The sequence below is a fragment of the Talpa occidentalis genome, unplaced genomic scaffold (assembly GCF_014898055.3).
Source record: "Talpa occidentalis isolate TD23 unplaced genomic scaffold, MPIMG_talOcc4v2.1 talOcc4.11, whole genome shotgun sequence".
In the NCBI taxonomy this organism is placed as follows: Eukaryota; Metazoa; Chordata; class Mammalia; order Eulipotyphla; family Talpidae; genus Talpa; species Talpa occidentalis.
Window position 1 is genome coordinate 99,154,641 of NW_023601104.1, and position 21,839 is coordinate 99,176,479.

Consider the following 21,839-nt stretch of genomic DNA (forward strand, 5'->3'; position numbering starts at 1 on the left):
GGCTCCAAGCAATAAAAAGGTATCCCCAGTTTCCCTAGAAACCTTTTTCAGCTCCCCGTTAAGATCAGAATCTGGAGGGAGCATGACCCTTTCCAAATACACTCATGTTCCTTCAACATATTTTTACAGAGTACCTTTGAGGTACACAGCTCTGTCCCAAGGCCTCTGAAGTAAAGAACAGCAAGAAACTCCAGGAAATGTCCTGGGAAAATGAAAGAGTTGAGTCTGTTCTCTCTGGAGCTGTCTTTGTGAGAAGTCACAGAAGCAACACTAGACCTTCAGACTAGCCCCAGCACGACTATCACCAGACTGTGTGACCTGGGGCAAGGTAATGACCTCAGAGTCTCAGCATCTTCTTATATGAAACGGAGGTTTACGCTAGAGGTCTCCAAGATCTTTGCCAGTCTCAATATTCTGTAGTTTGCGAATTTACTAAAATAACCATCCCTTGTCAATTTCTTTTTTTTCCAAAGAATCATTTTTTATTTTTTAGTCTGAAGGACTTCAGGAAGATTCCTGTCATCATCCGTATAGTAACATGCTGCAGACGGCTGCTTTAGAATGAAGTGGGCTAGCAACTTGCCACTGCTGAAGTTATCTTTCTTAAAAACGGTGCCTCCAAGGAAATAATGAGAAATGGAAGCAGGAAATCCACATGCTGTGACAACTTCACCATCAAGTGGTGTCCATCTATGAGGGTCTATCTAGATTGTACCCAAATTTTTGTTTTGTTTTGTCTTGGTTTCTAAGGGCCAGAAATGCCCTCCAGATTGCTGATATTTAGTTTGAGTATATAATGAGCTGTAGACCCTAAATGATTACACAGTCAATTTTTAATCACTCCAAGTACTCTTTGCTCTGTGTTAGCTCTTTATGTTTCTTCCTCCTTTGAACGGTATCATTGCTCACTAAAGTATATTGGCAGGGGAGGGGAAGAAAGCAGAAAAAGTTCAATTAATGTCTTTTGCTTTTTTAGGCTGGCTAATGTGATATGGGTTAACCACTGCCTCTTCTGGCCAAAGATGATCAAGGATTGACTGTAGGTTTAGAAACAACAAATACAGAAGCATTTATGGCACCACTAAGACCACATGTGAATCCAGCACACTCTAGTAAGCAAGAAGGATTCGGAGTGACGATGATGCAATTATAATGTCATCTCCTGACATTATAAGATTGAGAGTGATGCAAATTCACCGCCAAGATCCTAACAAGTAAGATGCACAAACTTGAGGGAACGCTGGGAGAAAGAAGAGAGACAAGCTTACCTGGATCTTTCTGCTCTCCCAGTTTGTCTAGAATGTTGAAGGAAATGTCCAGGTACTCTCTCTGGATGGCACTGACAGCGATCTTTCTCTGCTTCCTCTGCCTGGGAACAATCTGAATCTTAAATTCAGATTCCTCGGCTCCCTCCTCTTCTGCCTTCCTTTCGGAATTCTGCTCTGTGTCTGATTCAGCACTGGTGTCCGGCTTCTCACTTTCTGTTGGGTTCTCAGTATCTTCAGGAACTTTGAGGAGGACCGTTTTTGCGCCAGAACTTGTCACCAACCCACCTGGCTTCTCCTCCTCCATGCTGGACTCAGGGTTATCATCCAGTGACACCTCAGGGAGTGCAAATGACTTCTGAAGGAGGTCTCGTTTTTGTTTCAGAGTGAGGGGGCTGCCACAGGAAAACTCCTGCAGCTCCTCTGCCCTGGATAATTCTTCAGAGTCTGTGGGGTCCTCCAGAGCTAGGAGAGAGGAGTCCATGTTGCCTGCTGACTGAGTATTTCCTGAGTCCTTAGAAGAAAAGTCTTTGGAGCAGTCCTCCACACTGACTTGCACGAGAGGAGTCAGGCTGAGGACCGAGGGGGGACTGGGGATGGAGAGCAAGGAGGCAGCATTTTTCCCAGAGGCAACTTCGTTTCCCTGGTCCATGGTCTCCTCCTCGTCACTCTCCACGATTCGCAGAGGGGGAAGAGGCTCAAACACCAGGGAGTCGCTGTCGGATGTGGAGAGTACAGACCGTTTTTCGGGTCCAGAGGTTGAATCTGAGGACAGGTCTATCAGATCCAGGTCCTCCTTCGGGGCGGCCTTCGTCGGAGAATCAACTTTCACCTCGAACGTCTCCATGCAGTTGAGCCTGACTTCGGGGATGACGGGCCTGCGGGCCTCCTGGAGGCCTCCGGTCGCCGGGAGCTCAGGGATGTCCGCGCTGTCGGGCCTGGCGGCCGAGTTCTGCCTGGGGCGGCCCTGGTCGTGCTGGCGCTGCGGGGCGGGCGCAGCCGGGGCTGGGGGCTTATCTAGGTCGCACCGGTCTATGCAGGACTTCCTCCGGTGCTCGTCTAATGTGAACAAGAGCGAGTCTGCGTTCCCTATATCAAGAGATTTTTGTTTTAAAGAGCGCAGCTTTTTTTTCTGAATGCTTTCTTCTCTCACACAGTGTAGAATGCTGTCTTGTAATGCACTCGTTTCTCTATATTCAGCCAGTTCTATTTCACCTGATTAAAACAGAAAAAACTAGTACTATTTTACTTGGAGATTTCACCATTTTCCCCTCATATGTGGGCATACAATTGGCATAAATCATAATCACAATCCCAGTTCCACCAGAAGGGAAAACTGACAGTCTGGCCAAGTTTTCGTAAGTTGTTTTTTGTTTTTTGGTTTTTTTTTTTTTTTTAAACCAGAAAACTTTGGAATGTAAGAGAACAAAACGGCAGTTTAAGATCTTATTTCCAAAATCAAGCTTCAGGATAATTCCTCAGCTCTATTCATTTGTGCACAGAAGAGAGGATCACTTTTGGCCGAGGCAGATCTAGGAAACTATTCAAATTGTGTGGAAGAGAAGCAAACATTTTGCAACAAATCAAATAAGCAATGGCCCTCTAAGACGGTCGTGACAGTAATGGTGTATCTGTCAATTCACGTATATATATAAATGTGTATATATATACTGTTTGTGCATACATATATATAAAAATCAACGGTATTAAAATGTGTCGTAACATAATAAAATTAAGATTTCACCCCAAACAAACGGTAGAGTACAACATTTCTGCATAAAATTACTAAGAGGAAAAAATTCATACTTCTCTGAACATTCATCTCAACCGGCTGATATTTCACCATTTTGCTGCCGCCTATCCTTTTCAATCTTGCAAAAAAAGTTTGAGACTCTTTATTGCAGGGTCCAGTAGGTGTATCATGAATATCAGATTCATCAAAAACACTATCTTCTTCTAATTGGGGAGAGAAAGTCAAAATTACACTTAAGAGGTTAATCTCTCTTAGGCTGTGTCTACACAAGCATTTCAATGGAAGCATCATGGAACAGTCTGGGGTGCTTTCTACACCAGCCCAAGTCTAGCCACGGGGTGGTATTTCATGCAGGTCTCAAATTATGCATACGCTGAACAGAACAACCTTGCAAAGTATTTTCCACGTGACAACTGGCAGCATTTTCAAGAAGCGCATCTCAATATTCCAATAGGGCCTTCATGAGGAAACTCCCAGTGCACTTAAAACCAGGTCACACATTCATGCCGGGGACCTGTGACACTGATCAGGCGTGTTGTGGTTTGGGTGGGGGCAGAGAGGCTGATGAATTTTCAGGCTAATTTGGCCAAAGAAACTTGAACAAAATGAGTGCACCTTGCCCTTTCCAAAAAGATATGCCTTCCTGAGATTTGAGAACTGGCATAGACACAGCCTAACAGTACATGCACCTTATACTTTGTGAATGCAAAATACTGTACTCTACATTTGGTAATGAAACACACAACACACAGAAAAAGCTTAGAAAAGCCACTGGTCATCTCAAAAGCTCCACAAATGATTATGGACTGAAAGAGTAAACAAAAGAAAAAGAAAACAGAAAGTAACATTTCCTCCTGTTAAAGTAAGACTCTTCTCTGGAGTTTGCCGCATATACCTATTATGAATCCCAAAAAGAATCTGACTCAAGATCCCAAGGCTCCATAAATAGATTGGTCACTTAGAGTGTCTTTCGAGCTTGTTTCTACATCCTCTTCTATCCCCATTTGGTCTCTTTTAAATCAAAGATAAGCCCCAAAACACATTAGTGAGGAAAAGGTTGCTACACTGCAACTCACAAAGTTCAGTCAGCAAATTTTCTTCTTCATGCTTTGGAATGGTCAAAGTTAGGGGTAAAGCAGGAGAGAAAAGACTACAAAAATGCATTTAATATACCAACAAATGGAGTGAAGCCACTATTTGAGCTGAACAGCACTGGAATCATAATATTTCGCCTATATTTACATCAACCCATGCAACAAAACACTGCATGGTTATGATTATTTAAGATTTCTTATAGGTAAGGGAATTACCAGCATATGGTTAAGTTTTAAGGACAGAACCTATCCTCAAACACAAGATTCTACAAGTAAACGAAATGTGAAGCAGTATACGTCACCTGAAGTAATTATACCAATCTTTTTAGCCCAATAAAAGTGTTACCCATCAAAATGAATACAAAACACCCAGTTAGCTTCTGCAGAGATAATCCCCATGTTTCTGGGAGATGTAACACAATGATCTCATTTTTTTCAGGGGGAGGTTGTTTCCTTTTAAAAATACTCTCTTTGAAAAATACAGTTTTTGAAGGAAGTAGTTATGTGACTTCCATTATATAAGTGTGGAATAACTGTCAGTCTCCTGAGTGGAATGACTTCAAGATGGCACCTTGCATCCAGAAAGGTTCATCTGGTACTGGCCCCACCACTGAGCCAACATTAGGATCATCCACGGTTTAACTGGATCTATCCAGTTTTCCAGAACTAGGACTAACAGCTGCACACAAGATGTTCTTCAGGAAGTATCTGAATGGTACAGAACTTAAAGAACTTACTCCCCAGAGTTCCAACCTAGACTCCTGGACTCTTGCAGCAATAAACCAACAGTGAAATCCTGGCTACAATTCAAGCTACTGAGAAGTTTCCAGAAAAGTCCTATTAAATCAGACACTTTTAAGACCAGAAAGGGCCATGGGGCACTTGGCTTTCTCCCAGGATTGGTAAGATGATGTCATCTTTTACAAGTTGGGCTTTGATGTATATTAAAAATATACACCTTAGTTCTTCAACTCTCCCTGGAAGTGTCCAAGTTCAAATTTTACTCTCAAGTTTCATTCCACTGCCTCCTTTGAAGAAAAGCTATCAACATAAAAATTGTTGATACTGCAAATAATTTAAACCTATGCAGCACAAATGTTTCCTGTCCATTGCTTTAAATTGATTCTTATTGACTAAGGAGGCTGGGAAAAAAAGCTCTTCAGCAAATTTAGACTCTATTCCAATCTGTAAGCACAAAGGTCAGGAGCATATAGAGACCTACAAGACGAATTCTCCAGGGGATGCTAAGCAACCTTGGGTCTCAACCTAAAATCAAGATATTCCCAACACATAGGAAGAGGCTCACAACATTTCCTTAATCAAACAGCAGACATTTTTCCCCTAAAACATTTATTTCTTCAGAATCCTATCAACTATTTTCCTCATTTTAAAAATTAAAGCAGCAATAGGCACAGGAAAGTTGGAAACTTGCTGAAGCATTAAATGACTTTTTGACTCCAGAATGATACCTGAGGGTGCTCCCTTATCCCCTAAGAAAATCACTATCCAGAAGTGCATCACGTATTCAAGCTAAGGTAGGGACAGAATCAAGATGTGTGAAGTACCTTTTTCTTTCTCGCTGTATCTGCTTATGTTACTGTTGTCGCTGTACAAAGGTCCTGCCGTGGCGTGGGGCTTGCAGCTGTGATACTGCGCGTTGAGAGTGTTGACTGTGATGTGGATCAGATGCAGCAGGACCTTGCTGATATCACAGTCTCGGTAGGGATACTGCTCAATGACATGGAGGGAGAAACACAAACGGTTATCTTAAAGGGGAAGTTTCCCACTTGATCTGGCTATTGATTTTTCTCAGTACCCCTTGGGGACTGTAAAGAAATATACAGAAAAACAAAAACAAATTCTTATGGCTTTATTTTCACAAGGGACCATATTCTCTCCCCCCTTGAACAAGCAATACGTGTCAATTTATAGTTATTACAAGCTGACCACAGATCTGAGGCATACAGCTGGGGGAGCATAGGATGGAGAGGGTCAAAACAGAGGAGGAAGGAACACAAGGGACTGTGGTGATGGATCACAGGGGCAGGTGGTGGGAGAACGCTGGCGACTACACCTGAGGGAAAAATTGATTACTGTACAAAACTGAACAATAATATAAGAAAACAAATAAATTAAAAATGTAAAAGACAAAATTAAAGTGATTTGAATTGTTTAAAAATATGAAATTAAATAAATTATTTGGTGTAAACATTGGGTATGTAAATACAATTTTAAATATTTTCTTTGTTTTCTGACATAGTATATATTTAAACAAAATATGAGAGTGTGGGCATAAAAAGACGTTCATCAATGCCATATAATTCATCATTTTTGTTTTAAATATATTTAAAAGTCTATACTGGCATGGTCTGCATTTCTGTTTTCACACTGATAGCACTTTGCTTCTCAACACAATTGTACATGATTCTTCACCTAAAAGCCAAATTATAATCCTACAAAATTCTTAGTGTATATTGTTTCCCCTCTGAGAGAATGGCAACTCACCTTGTAAAGAATGACCAGCAAGGCCTTCAACCACATCTGCCGTATATGAGGTTTTAAGGACCAGAGGGAACAACGAGGTGGCTGTTGAAAATAATGCCTTAGTTGAGGACAAGAGCAGTATTTGAGCACCTGAACCACCAGGGGGAGAAGGTGTTTTCCCAAGTTAATGTTATAGTCCATAACCTGGAAAAGGAAAAAAATTAACTGAAGGAAAACTATAAAGAAATTTGATAAACCAAAAGGAAACATTGAACCATCAAAACATGGGCAAAATATTAATAGGCATCTCACAAAATATTAATAATAATGATCAGTACATATAGTGAGGAAAAGTCCAGCCTCATAAGAAATTTTTCTAAACTTAGAAATTAAAAGTTTTAGTCCACTCAAATACCTAATTATAAAATTGTATCTATTAAAATGTCCTGTTTGACTGTTTGCTAGAATTAAACTAGAATCAATACATAAAAACTTATGTACCAACTTATTACCAACTTATGTGGGTAATCATGTGGAGAAGAAAGCATTCTCAGACACTGCTGTTAAGAATATTACTCAATGCAAACTTTCAGGAGAGCATTTAGCAGCATATATTGTGAAGTAAGATAAAACACATAGCTTCTAATACAGCGACTAAATACATCCAAAAAAATAATCTTACAAGTGTTACATGATGCATGCATAAATACAGCCAGCAAAATAGTCACCCCACATTGAAAACAACTTCCATATTCAACAATGAAGGGCCAGTCAAATAAGAATGTTTGACAACAGACTACTACACAGTCACTACATAGAATAAATACAAAATTATTTATGTCATATGGACTTCTTTTTTTTTAATTTTTTTAATTTTTTTTAAAAGAGGAATGTATTTTATTCATTTGTTTGTTTGTTTGTTTATACATGCACTGGTTACAGTCAGAAGCGCGGGAGGGTGAGAGAATTCACCAGAGCCAGAGCGGGTAGCAGAGCGGGCAGAAGGAGCAAAGGACACTGCTGAGGGGAGCAGCGGGTGGCAGGAGAGGTCTGCGCGCCATGTGGGACCCTCCTCCGGTGGCCGGGGAGCAGCCAGGGATCAAACCAGCGCCACAGAGGCCGCGGGCAGCTTCACAACCCAGCGTTCAACCGCTGCGCCACCAGGGAGGCCCTCATATGGACTTCTTAATACATTTTAGGTTTAAAAAGGGTTGCATAGGGCTTCCTATATGCAAACAATCAGCCTGAAAATGAAGAAATTAAGAAAACCAAACAACAACAACAACAAAAAAAAAAAAACACCTGGGAATAAAACTAACAAAGGAGTTGAAAGACCTATACAAGGAAAATCATAAAACACTTTTAAAAGAAATAGAGGGAGACACAAATAAATGTAAAGGTATTCCCTGTGCATGGATCAGAAGAATCAACATTATCAAAATGGCCATCCTACCCAAAGCAATTTACAGACTCAATGTAATTCCAATAAAAATCCCAGTGACATTCTTCAAGGAAATAGAACATGTATTGCTGAAAATCATATGGAATCACAGAAACCCTGAATAGACAAAGTTCTCCTCACTGAAGAGGAGAATGGGGCTAATATACTCCCAGACTATACTACAATGGGGCTAATATACTCCCAGACTATAATAATAAAAACAGCATGGTATTGTAACAAAAACAAACACAAAGACCAACAGAGCCAAACTAAAAGCCCAGAAATAAAACCAAACATATATGGTCAGCTAATCTATGACAAAGAAGCAAAGAATATACATTAGAACAAGGAAAGTGTCTCCTCAACAAATGGTGCTGGGAAAACTGGACTGCCACATGTGAAAGAATGAAGATAGACTACTATCCCACACCATACACAAAAGTAAACTCAAAAAGACTTGGATGTAAGACCTGAAATAATAAAATACATAGAAGAAAAGAGACAAAACACTCCATGACATGGGCTTCAGTGATGTCTTTGTGGATTAGTCTCCAACATCAAAAGAAACAAGAGAATATAAACAACTGGGACTACATCACACTAAAAAGCTTCTGCACAGTGAAAGAAACTATACTAAAATGAAAGATACCCTACTGAATAGGAGAAAATACTTGCACACCATACATTTGATAAGGAAATGATATCAAAGATTTACAAAGAGCTCACATAACTCAACAAAAATAAAGCAAATAACCCAATCAAATAATGGGCAGAAGAGCTAAATAGATACTTCTCTAAAGAAGTACAAACAACCAACAGGCATATGAAAAAAAAAATGCTCAACATCACTTATTACGAGGGAAATGCAAATCAAAACCACAATGGGATACCACCTCACACCTGTGAGAATGGCCCATATTAAAAAAAAAAGTAATGGTGAGGATGTGGTGAAAAAGAAATCCTCTTACACTGTTGGTGGGAATGTAAACTGGTTCAACCAACATGGAAAGCTGCGTGGAGATAATTTAAAACACTACGAATGGATCTATCATGTGACTCAGCGATTCCACTCCTAGGAATCTACCCAAAGGACACAAAAACACTAATCTGAAAGGAAACCCAAACTCCTATGTTTATTGCAGCACTATTTACAATAGCCAAGAGATGGAAACAACCTAAATATTCTAAAACAGATAAATGGATCAAGAAGATGTGGTATATATACCCAGTGGAATACTACTCAATGATCAAAAAAGATAAACTCATGCCATTGGCAGCAACATGGATGGAGCTGGAAGGGATTGTGCTAAGCAAAATAAGTGAAAAGGAAAAAAGATAAATATTGGATGGTTTCACTTATATATGTGTATAGAGAAACCAAGCAAAGGGTTAGGAAAAAGACAAAACTTACAAGCTGACTATAGATTTGAGGCATATAGCAGGGGAGAAGAAGGGAGAGGGACCGAAACAGGGGAGGGAAGAGCACAAGGGACTATGGTGATGGGTCACTGGGATATGGTGGCAGGAGAATTATGGGGACTACACCTGAGGAGAGAAATCAAATACTGTTGAAAAATTAACAATGATGTAAGAAAATAATAGTAATATTTTAAAAATAAAAAGATTACATATAATTCAATATATATATAACATGATCCCATTATTAAAATGTGCATGTAGGTACATGCACAAAGCTCTGTACATATACACACATATGTAAATATGTGGTATGTGCATGCATGTATATGCATAAGTATCTAAATTTGGAATCACTGGTATACACCAAAATGTTAGTAGGTTATTTTTATCATGGCTTTTCTGGGTATTCCTATTTTAACTTATATTTCTGAAATGAATCTATATTAACTTGGATTTGGAAAGAGAAGGAAGGAAGGGTTGGAAAGATTTGGTCTTTGAAATAATATATCCTCCATATCACAGATAGCTGAGTATTAGTCATCAGCATCAGCAAGAGACAAGTATACACACATTGCTCCTATTTGCTTCTCTGTGTTCATTATATTGCAATCTATTTGAGCTAATTGATAACAGCTGCCATCACATAGTTCCAACCATGAGACAGATACTGATTAAGGTGCTTTGAAATATGTTGTGTCTAATTAAAAAAAAAACAAGTCTGTTACCCATGAGCAAACAAGTAGAGCAAGCATAAGACCTTAGTGGTTCATCACAGGCAGACCTGAAATTCATACCCATGTCTCTCCAGCTCCAAGTCCACCCCCTTTGCAGATTGTGCAGCCAATCTAGAGTTTGAGATTGTAGCTCTCGTCAAAGTAGGTATCCATTAATTCTGCTTTATAATCCATATCCCGAAGGAATCCTCACATTGATGGATAAAGTGAATGCATCAGGATGCTCATTTCTCAGGTACTTGAGGTTGTGAGGGGTTGGGGATGGTGAGTGTCATCACCAAGGGAATGGATGCTTAAAGCACAGTGACATAAGCATAAGCATAACCACAGTGACATAAGTTGCTTTTTCAAAGCAACTAGGAGAGGCAGACAAACATGGAAAAAGCAATGAGGATGTGATATGAAGTAAACTACATGATTAGCTCAACTCTCCACCGGAAGCCAAAAAAAGGCAGGGAGGGGAATTAAAAAAAAAAAAAAGAAAGAAAGAAAGAAAAAAATCCACACTCTATTATTTTTATTTTAATGGGTAGATTTTAGTTTACGGTGATGAAAAAGTTCTGGAAAGGGTTAGTGGTGAATGGTACATAACAATGTGGATATGCTCAATGCCACTGAACTATACTCTTAAAAATGGTTAAGTGTTATATGTACTTTACAAAAAGAAGAGTTTTATGTTGTAGGTATTTTACACACACACACACACACACACAAATTTCACACTCCCTTTATGACAGCAGACTGCTGAGTCTTACTCATCTTTACATTACCCTCCACATCCCCTACCTGGTGAAATAACTTGCCCAAACCTTTACACTCAGCCAGTGCTGGCTCAGTGGTATTAGTTATTTGCTTCTACTAAAAGCTGTTCTCACACTTACTTGGGCAATTCCTGCAATAAACGCATTAAAGCAAGTTGACAGACGCATTTTTTGTGGCGCGATCATGAAGCAGCCTTCTTGTTGGTCATAGCCGAGTAAGACATACAGGTGTCGCTTGACCGTGTTGAAGGCCTTTGCACTGCTGATGTCTGACTCGGCGCTGCTCTCATCCTTGGCCATGAACTTCATGAGCACTGTGATCAGCTGGTGAACGGTTTGGTGGTCGATCCCAGCGTCTTCTGGGAGCAGGTCCTTGATGGTGTTGTCATTCTCGGGGGATTGTTGCCCTGTCAGTACAAGAAAGGTGATCAGTGGCTTGTCCCTAAGGCTCAGCTCCCCTACAAATATGTTTACACCAAAATCCTACTTAGATATTGATAAAGCACCATTCTGTCTGCTTCCACCAAACACTTAAATGTACTGTTCCAGACAACTTCAAAGGCACAAAAAGCATTCGTCCGGGGGTGGAAGTTAATGTGTTAATCAACCACCAAGTAATCAGGGCATAATAAGGGGATGGAAATAAAAATAGGACACCAGAAAGCAAATTATCTTTGTACAAAAAAAGCATACTTCAACAAACTTTGCACTTAGTAATTTTTTAAATATCTTGGCAAAGTTTTACCCTCAGTGATAAAGACATTTCCCTTTCAACTTTGTAAAATAAGCACAAAAGAGTAACTACAAAAATAACATTCTAAAATCCACTAAGCACAAAAATATCTATTGAGTTATTTCGTTTAAATTACTATCTCAATTCAGTTACATTCATAAATCAGCAAGTGCCAAAAAAGTTTTCTTTTTCAAATTCTGAGACATTAGCAGTGACATGCTCTTTGAATAATACAATTAAAATCATAAATAAAATTGTAAGTAGCAAATTATAAGCCCTATTTATGTAATGAGAAACATACATGGGTGAGGCACAGACAGAAAGAAAGAAGCATGAACTTTTAAAAACAGAGAAAAACGCCACATGAAGGTGAGCTGAAAGTCCACATGGAAGGAAAAACCACTTTGCCCTTGGCTTACCTTCACCCTTCACCTAACAATGACCACACCTGAGCAGCTCCCTAGCTCACCTAATTTGTGAGACTTACTCTTCAATATTTAGATTTTGGAGCTTATTCAAAACACCCTTGGCATTCTTTCCCTTGCTTTAACAACCAACATCAGAATTTCTAAATTGAAAAACAAGCTTTCAGTTTGCTCTTGGTCAGCACACTGCCATTCTCATCTGTGAAGGGAATGTTCTACTAAATGATGACAAGCTTTGATGACAAACTATTACAAGCCAAGCCTTGGTTATAGTCATTATAATTATGAAACTACAGGGCACAACAGAGAGCTCAGTAGTACTTTATATTCATGAACTCTCAGAAATGTGGCAAAATTTTAGTCTTCCAGGAAACAGTCATGAGAAGCAACCAGTAGAAATGTATCTGGGGGCGATGGAACTGAGCTGTCTCCAGCCCAGATACTTGTCTGGAGCAGTGGCATATATGAAAGGAATTTAGATTCAGAACTGCACACGTGATGTGCGTGATTGTCTAATTTTTCCCAGACGATCAGAAGAATGTTGGTCTGTTCAAAAGTGATGTACTGAGAAATAGTTGAATAAAGAGGCAGCAGAATAAAGAGGCAGCAGAATCAACTAAGAGTTTCTAACATAGGGGAAGCCATCGGCCAAGCTTCAGGATGACCCTAGGGCAGTGACATTTTCTGTCTCCTAGAGTCTGTTCATGAAGGAATGAACATGTGCAAAGGATCTTAGAAAAGTTTTTACCAAAACTAATTCAAATAAAACCTAAGTATTTGTTTATCATGGTGTTTCACATGCAGAGAGTGATCAATAATTTGTTAATATTATCATTATTGGCCTGTGTCAGCCACCAGAAAAAGAATTTACTTGACATACCCTATTTTACCAAGAGGCCCAGAATATAAAACGTTGCCATATAGTCTAATTAAGTTAAATGTTGGAAATAAAAGATCAGACTAAAAGCAAGAAATGCTATAGAAGTCCTCATAAAACAAAATAGAAAAATTTAGAGAACTATTTTCAGCCTTGAAAAATATTTAATCTTGGTTTTTCTTTTTTCCTCCTGAGTACTGCTTTACAACTAGAAAGAAGTATTGCTTTGGGCAAGCTGGGGCCAAGACTGTGACAAGCATGGAAATCTAGGCTCCCTGCAGGTTTCAGTATTATTGTAGCAGCAGGTGATGGCTATTGCAACATCGCTTATTCCCTAACTCATTTTAGCTCTGGGGGCCAGGTGTAAGAGAGCACGCCTCCCTCGGTCATGCTCAGCCACCTCCAAGTCCAGACTGGCTTCACTCCAAAGTCCCAAAATTAAAGACAGAACTTGGGAGCATTTGAGGACTTGCACCTTTGTTTTGTAGCCCTGAGAATCCGAGGAGCTCAATACAGAAGAAAGTGAACCCCAGACAAGACCCAACAAGGCACCAGCTCCACATTTCATTCCACAGCAGTTTAAGCTAGGAAATAAGCCACCAAGCGTCATCTTTAAATAGTTCAAACTTGCTCCCATTACAGGTAGATGTTCACGTTTCACATCAAATCCCATTGTCCTGATGACTAAGTGTCATTCCACACCTGCCCTTTTCTCATTTTTGATTCATCTGCTTTATCTTCATTGCTTTATCTTCAAGCTTGCTGTTCTTTCTTTCCCTGAAGAGTCATTAATGAGTTGCCTTTTATAAACCATTAAATGTACTGAAAAAGAATGGGACCTTCTGCATAAAGTGAGAAAAAAAATATTTTTTCATTCCAATAATTTATTTCTTCACTTGTGGGCTTTGCAAATCTGTACTTTGTGTAACTGTCTTCTTCAAAATAGTGTAAGCTTGTGACCGGTACATGCTTCATAAAGAAAAGTTACCTTAGTCCAATCCCTAAGAAAATGAGCATAGAAAAGCTGAAACTTTGATTGAGAAAGACCATATTACTGTATTATCTAAAAGGGAATGAAATTTTCATTTTAAGACTAAATTTCTACAATATTTTCTCTAAGGTGTGACAAAATATTTTCAGTCTAGTTTTGCGTTATAGTGTTTGAAATTCCTGTATCTGATTTAACCTATATCTGATATTAATCCTGTATCTGATTTAATAGAGATTAAACAAGTTAGAAGATTTGAATTTATCATTTCTGAAAAGAAATACATGCATCTTTGGAACCAAAGCGGCAGAGCTGTTCCTACCGTAACTGGGCTGAGCCCCGGCACAGTCTGTCCAGAGGAACATGACTGATGGACACTCCACAGTATAATTCAAGTTTCTTTATTCAGATGATTTGAAATCAGGATCAAGATCTGCTTCTCCAGACTAATCTCCTATTACACTACCCCCAAATACTCAACATTCTTTCAAGCTGGGGTACTCATGGATCTCAGAATGTAGCCCAGAATTTCCCACCTTTGTATCTTTGTTCATACTGTTCTCTTCACCTTGCAAGGTGGGCCTCCACCACCCCAGGCCCCCAGTTTCGGCCTATGAATCTGGTCCCCAGAAGCCATTAATATTACATTCCTATCAGCAATTGTATATTACCCCTAAATTCTGTAAAACTCCGAAGACAAGAAATAAGGCGAGATGGGAGGGCAAAAAGAAAGAATGGAGGAAAATTTCCTTTAGCGTTTCCTAGCTATCATGTGGTAAACAACTGTTATACCAAACAGAACTTTTTATTTATTCGTGTGCCTTTTCCCCACTATAGAACAAAGATTCCTTGAAAGTGCTATGTTTTACCTATTTTTACATCTCGTGCAGAATATGGGGCTCTGAGACACATATAGTACATGCTTATTATTCATAAATGTTTACATGCATTGAAGTCAAATAAATATTTTGAATATTGCCTTTCCATATTGGAAAAAAACTGATGAAATATCCAAACAGCAAGGGAAATAATTAGAGAAACAGGGAACATTCCTCTGTATGAAACAACTCACTGACCCCTCTGTCAAACCAACAAGTGACAATTAAGTAGAAGAAAGGACCCATCTATGAGCTCTTTCTATATTTGGTCCAGAAGTCAGTCATCAAGCACAACAAAGGGGGTCACGTTATATTAGTAGTTCTAATTACACCTCCTCACTGATCTCTCTAGCTCATTAACTCAGCTGAAAGTTTCATGCACGGAGGTTCTGCTGTTCCTTACATGCTCCCCATCCTGACTTTTCCTCTTCCTACCCTACACGCTACCACCACGCATTTACAGCTCACCCACTAGCCAAGGTCCTACTGCCTCCAGCTCTCCTCCAGGTGCATCTGACACGAACTGTCCTGTTGTGCTATAACCTTCACTGAATGAGTTTACTCACGTTCATAATTTACGACCCTTACTTGACTATAAGCAAATTGAGAGTATAAAAATTTTCATATATCTTTGCATTCCTTATATTTCCTAGTACAGCAGGTGCCCAGTAAATGTTTATTCAGCAGAAACCATCATTTCCCAAGACTATCATTTCAAACAAGAGCATTCCTATAAAAAACGAACTGTAGTCTTCAATTCATTGACTTTTAATAGTCATAGGTGTTGTGTAAGTGAGAGAAGGAGTGAATTATAAATCATTTCTAGAAAGAGTGAACCCAAAGAGAAGCAATTTGGAATTCTAGGCTGAGACACTAGGAGAGAGGAAGATCAATAAACAGAGTTTTATCAATTCTCTCCAGTATTGGGCACTTTGTCTTTGATAAAAATTCAAGCCAAGAAATCTCAAGATTTCTCTGTAGGCTATGAGAGTATCCAAATTTCTTGAGGAATCAGGATAACTCTAGAAATCTACAGGTCTTAACTGCAAAGGTCCTTTGGTCTGATCTGTACATAAGCCATAGTGGCAGGCCCAGTCAGCTCCATAACCAGATGGGGCCCTCTGACCCCACAGGGTAAGAATACTCCTGCAACAAAGAGCTCTAACAGCTCATCAGGAGGGAGTTGTAGTGGAAAAAAAGTAAATCAAGCTCTATGTCTATCACGTTAAATGTAACCATGAACAAATCATCTAAACAATTACTTAATCCCTCTGAACCTCAGTTTTCCTGTTTTCATATTAAGTGAAAAAACAATACTGCACATATATCCAGAGTTGTGATATCAAAATTAGATCATTTGCATAAAAACACTCTTTATAGGTAAAGATGTACTATACACATATATGCAGTATTGCTGGTGTTATTACTGTCATCATCATTATATACCTGCTAGTGTTTAATTATTAATTCCAGGGGCTGAGAACAAAGATATAATTCAGCTTCCTGTATTCCCATGGACTTGATAACATTTGTTCAATGCTTTGCTGTCGTAACATACTATAGCTGCTATTATAGTCAGCTAACAGTCAACAGGTATTCTGAATTACCAATGACAAAGAATTCCTGATTCTTACAGCATCAGTGAAAACATCTTATACCTAATTATTAATATACCAATTTCAGATTAGCAGTGAAAAGATTGTGTATTTCATCAACTAGGATTAAATGAAGGTGCTGAGCTCCTACCAGCACTTAAAACACATGCCTTGCAAGAGAGATCAAGACAATTAAGTTTCAGAACCAGATTTGTCAATAACAAACTTGCAAAACTCATTCCTCTCTGGAAAGCTCAGCTTCCTTTTCTATAAAATGAAAATGTTAACATATCTATAATGTTCTAGCTGTGATATTTTATGAATTTTATTTATATGCACAAACACCTTTGATTTGAATCATAAAAGTCAAAGAGAAAAGCAGCTCTTCATTAGCCTTGCAGAATATGCCTTCTATACAAGAGTGCAAAGTTTCCTGTGGGTTAACATGTAAAAGCTCAGATCAGAGAGCCATAAACTATAAATTCAATGTCTACAGTTCAGCCTAAGCAGCAAATTAAAAGTCAAGCCTTACTGCATAATTAAAGGCATCTGCTTAATTTCAGGCCTAATCAATAAGAGACCTCGCACAGAGGAGCTCATTATTGCAACAAGCCAAAGTATGTTGCTTAAATAGCAAGTCCTTTGGTTTCCATAGTTACTATCTTAAGCCACCCTGTACAACCTTATGATCATCCTAGTGTCTACTTCCACACTAAAACAGCAAGTGTCCAGCAAGTAGTAATACAAATAATGAAAAGCTCTCCAGCATGAAATTGCTGTGTAAGTTGAACTTGCTGTTTCCAAATCAAAGCAAGTTTTACTTCTGATGGTATCGTGTAAATTGTCTTTCCAGAAGCCTGGCTTTATACTGAATTTAAACAACACAGATACCTGTCCCTTTTCCACCTGGGCACTTTTGGTAGGACAGGGACATGCCCGAAGGCTTTTTATTTAACTTCCGAAACGTGTACATGATATCCTAAAGAAAGGTGAGAAGACACCTTTGGCTGGACTGTTAAAGTGGGTAAGAATAAAGACTGCTTTACAATTAAATTCTAAGACACAAAAAAAAAAAAAAAAAGAAAGAAAGAAAGGGATGGGGTAAAGTAAAGATAAATCATGAAATTGCCTGAGACCAGTTTCAAAAAGTCCTAACTGAAGGGGAACTGGATGTATTTCACATTTGTGATGAAACTCAGAATCAGACGTTCTTATTTTTATTTAGTTTTTTAATCCCAACACAATCGCAGCATGAGTGATACACAAAGCAAGGTAGAGGGACTCTGCCATGTGCTCCTGTTACTTGTTTCTCATCAATTTTCAAAGAGAAAATACACTCTGGCTGACACCTCCTATCTGCATTCATTGTCTTTGGGGCAATCGCTCATTTCCTCCTTTCCAGGCCTTAACTGCCTCTCTTTCTAGCACCCTGTTTATAACACATAAAATGCACCTTCTTGAAAGTCTCCTTCATTGAGACTTTCCTTCTAAGAATATTGGTGCCATTCTGAAAAGTTTATCTTAAAACTATTCTTAAATGAAAAACCAAGTATGACACATAGGTGGCAGTTACCAAGTTTGTTTTTGACAAATAAGCAGGTATTCCAAACTTTCACAGTCTTCCCAACAAGTCATGACACTGTGTGGGAGCCATTTGGTCTGCCGTGGCCTTGCCAGTGTCCCTTCGACCCTTAGGTGCACCACGACAAGCTGTAATCTACCATGAGACATCAAATGATAGTTACACTGCTCCATGCTGAATATGATCCTATGGTCCTGAAAACCATGGGAATCCTCATTTCTCTGAGAGACAGAAATGTATGTAGAGTTGCAAAGAATCAGGAATGGCTAGGGGATGAGTGAATGATGGTGATTCAAATGTATAGCCTTTTAAAATGTCAATGAAATGTATGTTTTTCCTAATGCAGATATAAATGAACATAATATTTCTATGTGTAAATACACATACAAATATAAGTGCTATGTATAATTCTAGTCATATTGGCTCTCTGGGGAGAAGTGCATAGTTGGGTGACATGATGCTTCTTACTGGACCAAAAGCCAACAGAATCAAAAGTTGTCTGCCAGTATCAAGATGGAAAGAATCACTGTCAGGGACTCAAATGCTTGAGCATCTGGGGTGAGACCCTCAAAGCTTGCGAATCCTAGCATATCCCTCTGGTCCAGTTAGAGACACCGCGTTCTTTACCTTGTCCACCTGTGATAGACACTTGCACACGGCCCTTCAACGTCAGAAGTACCCACCTGGCGTCTGTTCAGGTGTCCCACCGAGAGCTGGAGCAGACTGCTCATGCCTGGTCAACCTCACAGCTTAAAAATCAACAACAACTCTATTTAAATAAGCATTAAAAACAACCTGACCTTAGAAAATATACTCAGTGCTAACTGCATGGGAAGCTAGGGGCAAGTTAAGTTTTCCTATTTGTCATTAATGTCCCATAAAATGTTTACATCACAAAAGTTTTGTGGTTTTATCTGAATCTCAAGAACATCTTTCAATGTTGATTTTAAAATTCTTAATCTTTCTTAATTCTTAATTTTTAAAATTGTCATGTGATAGTTTCACTTATATGTGGAATCTAGAAAAACAAAACAAAGCGTCAAAAGCAAACCAATAATAAACCCTCAACATCTGACTGCAAAGCTGAGGCCCCCAGAAGGGGCGGGTAGCAGGGTAGAAGCCCAGGAGTGTGAGGGGCCCAGTAGAGCATGGTGGAGGCTTCCAGGGCATTGACAGTGGGCATGGTATGACACCTACATTTGTAGTGTAGGGGTTTAAATCTATACCCCCCCAAAGCATATACAACAATGTAAGTGCTATAAACCAACTTTACCTCAATAAACATAATTTGAAAAAAAAGGAGTATACATAAAAAATTATCAACTGAGTCAATTAATAAGAAATAACAAGAAACTAAACTTCATATTGCAAGGTGATTGGTTAGGTTACAAAATTTCATATAGAAATTTTATTGTATTTAATCTAAGTATTGATTTCTAGGATCTGATTTGTTTTTACCTGGAACCTTGTACTACTACAGACCATTGTTAAATGCCCATCTGTAATTATCTTTGCTGACTGAAAAACTGGGCTATTGATTGCTTAAAGGGCTTTGATTAAACTCTTCTAAAGTTCAAAATACCACATTTCCATTGCTTGTCATAAAATAGAAAAAAATGTAATAAATCAAATCAAATCATATTTATGATTAAAAATGGTTATGTTATATAAGGCTGTCTTCTAATAAATGCCAAAAAAAAAGCAAACTTTTCAGCTTCTGCAGGATAAGACATGTTTTATGTTGTTATTTTATTAACTTCACAGCAGTTATTTAAAAATTTTAATAAATTTCATAACTTAGTAATATATTTAAATATACACATTTATTATGGTGATTTAGTTACGAACATTTAATTATTTGTCATTCATGAGCCACTGATAATCATTAGAGTTCTTCTAGTCATTTGGTAAATTAAGAAGATTTTTGTTCTCTTTAAAAGTACAATATAAAGACCTTTAGAAAACAAGCCCGCAAAAAGAACTTCTTATTGGTTTGTCTGGGAACTTGTTTGGCTGCCTCCATGAAAAGAAAATGCCTTCCAAATCTCCACTCTAACCCTTAGCTGCCATGGGTCTGACTGTCAAAACCTTATTCAGGAAGCTCTTCGGTTACTAGGCCGCTGGGGGTAAACATTCACATTCTAGGACTTAGGATAAGTGCTGCTTGTGCATCTCATGCCAAGTGCCAGTAGACTTCCTGCCTTCTACGTTCAAGATCATCTACTGCTGGAATAGGACTTCACTTCACCCCCAAACTGGAACATACCCAGCCAGGGCACCGACCCCCCAGGGGAGATTCTCTAGAGAAGCTGAGCGAGCTCAGTCTGCCAAGTACACTATGCTTTGTGAACACTCAACAAGACACGCCAGCCTCAGAGAGACACTAAACGGATTCAAAAGGAGGATGGAAGAAGGTACTCAACGGATTTTAGAGGTTAGGGTCTCAGGAAGGGAGAGCGCCCTCTTGGATTCTGCAGGTCCTTTCACGCTGTCTCTCAGGGAGCGCACACTCTTCTGGCGGTTCCTGGCAAACCGAGCCCTCTTGATCTTCCACAACGCTGCATCACTGAGGTTGGCGACATTGGTCCTCACAGCAGTGATAGCTTGCAAAAGGAATCAGAGGTCATCATTTTCCTTGGAGGGTTATGAAATACAACTAACGTGAAGCAATCCATTTCAATACTAAAATACACCTTTTATGGATATGTAAGTCATTCCTCTCCCTCTAGGATGAACCTTACATTGAAAGGATCATGACTATTGCCTATCAAGGCTACCATCTATCATTGTTCTATTTAGATTGTAAAATTAAATCATCTTATTTTGTTATCACTGGATAAGTAGAGGAATGATCAGTCTTTTCCCCATCTGTTTAGAGCTGCACCTGACTGATTAATAAGTGTGCAAGAATGACTTTACAAGGTGCAACTATATGTCACAAAATGGCTCATGAAGCTTATAAATATGATAATTGGACTTTAAGGAACACAAAATCACAAATGATTATCACAAACAAATGAGAAGAATTTCTATTCTGTGATGTCTGAAAATTGTTAACATGTGGATTATTATAGTAAATATCCAATGAACATCTGACAAGTTGCATACATGAAATCATGGCATCCTCCCTAGTGGGAAATTAAACTACAGGCAAAGTATCTTCTGCTTCCCTAGCCAGCATAAGAATAGGAACAGTGACTCTGTTAAATCAAATTCTTCTTTTGCTTACTTGTAGGAAAAGGAAATTCTTTGTTACAATCCAAATGTAGCTGAGCTTCCAAAGAAAGCGTTTCAAATCTGTTGACAAAAAACTCCCAGCTCAAAGCAGGAATATCTTGCTTAAGAAAATGCAAGAGGAGAAGCTTGCTCAATATTGTGGGTCGATCTTTTACCACAGTATCAAACTGGAAGTCAAGACAAAGACACAGACCCTGGGGGGTGGGGGAGGAAAGTCACATATAAACATCTAAGTTACTTCAAAACTAATAAATTAAGCAAAACCAGTGAACAACCTCCTCAATCCATATTTCTAATGTAGAATGATCCAACTGAAATCCTCTCCATTCCAAGTTTTAGTAGAAAAAAATGCAGAATGGAGATGCTTCTAATTGTAGAGTATCTCTTGAATTTTGATTCAGCAATCTGGACTAAATGTATATTATTGATCTTCTGGTGCACTAAATAATAGTCATTTAACCCAAATACCCTCAAGCCCGTGTTTCTTTTTTTAATGTCTGTAGTTTCCATTAAGAGAAAAATACACAAGAAGATAGTCTTTACATTCCCTTTTGATGTTAAATTATGTGGTTC

General features: G+C 38.8%; 1 protein-coding gene across 1 annotated transcript in view; it reads right to left on the reverse strand.

Moving 5' to 3' along the window:
- UNC79 (unc-79 homolog, NALCN channel complex subunit) overlaps nucleotides 1-21,839 on the reverse strand; it is a 229,275-nt gene that overhangs the window by 75,122 nt on the left and 132,314 nt on the right. The window contains exons 25-32 of the mRNA XM_054692786.1: nucleotides 21,259-21,460; nucleotides 20,453-20,632; nucleotides 18,713-18,778; nucleotides 11,072-11,358; nucleotides 6,618-6,800; nucleotides 5,678-5,840; nucleotides 3,072-3,221; nucleotides 1,269-2,480 (exon numbers count right to left, since the gene is read on the reverse strand). Coding sequence (XP_054548761.1) covers nucleotides 1,269-2,480; nucleotides 3,072-3,221; nucleotides 5,678-5,840; nucleotides 6,618-6,800; nucleotides 11,072-11,358; nucleotides 18,713-18,778; nucleotides 20,453-20,632; nucleotides 21,259-21,460 — 2,443 coding nt within the window. The remainder of the gene's footprint in view (nucleotides 1-1,268; nucleotides 2,481-3,071; nucleotides 3,222-5,677; nucleotides 5,841-6,617; nucleotides 6,801-11,071; nucleotides 11,359-18,712; nucleotides 18,779-20,452; nucleotides 20,633-21,258; nucleotides 21,461-21,839) is intronic.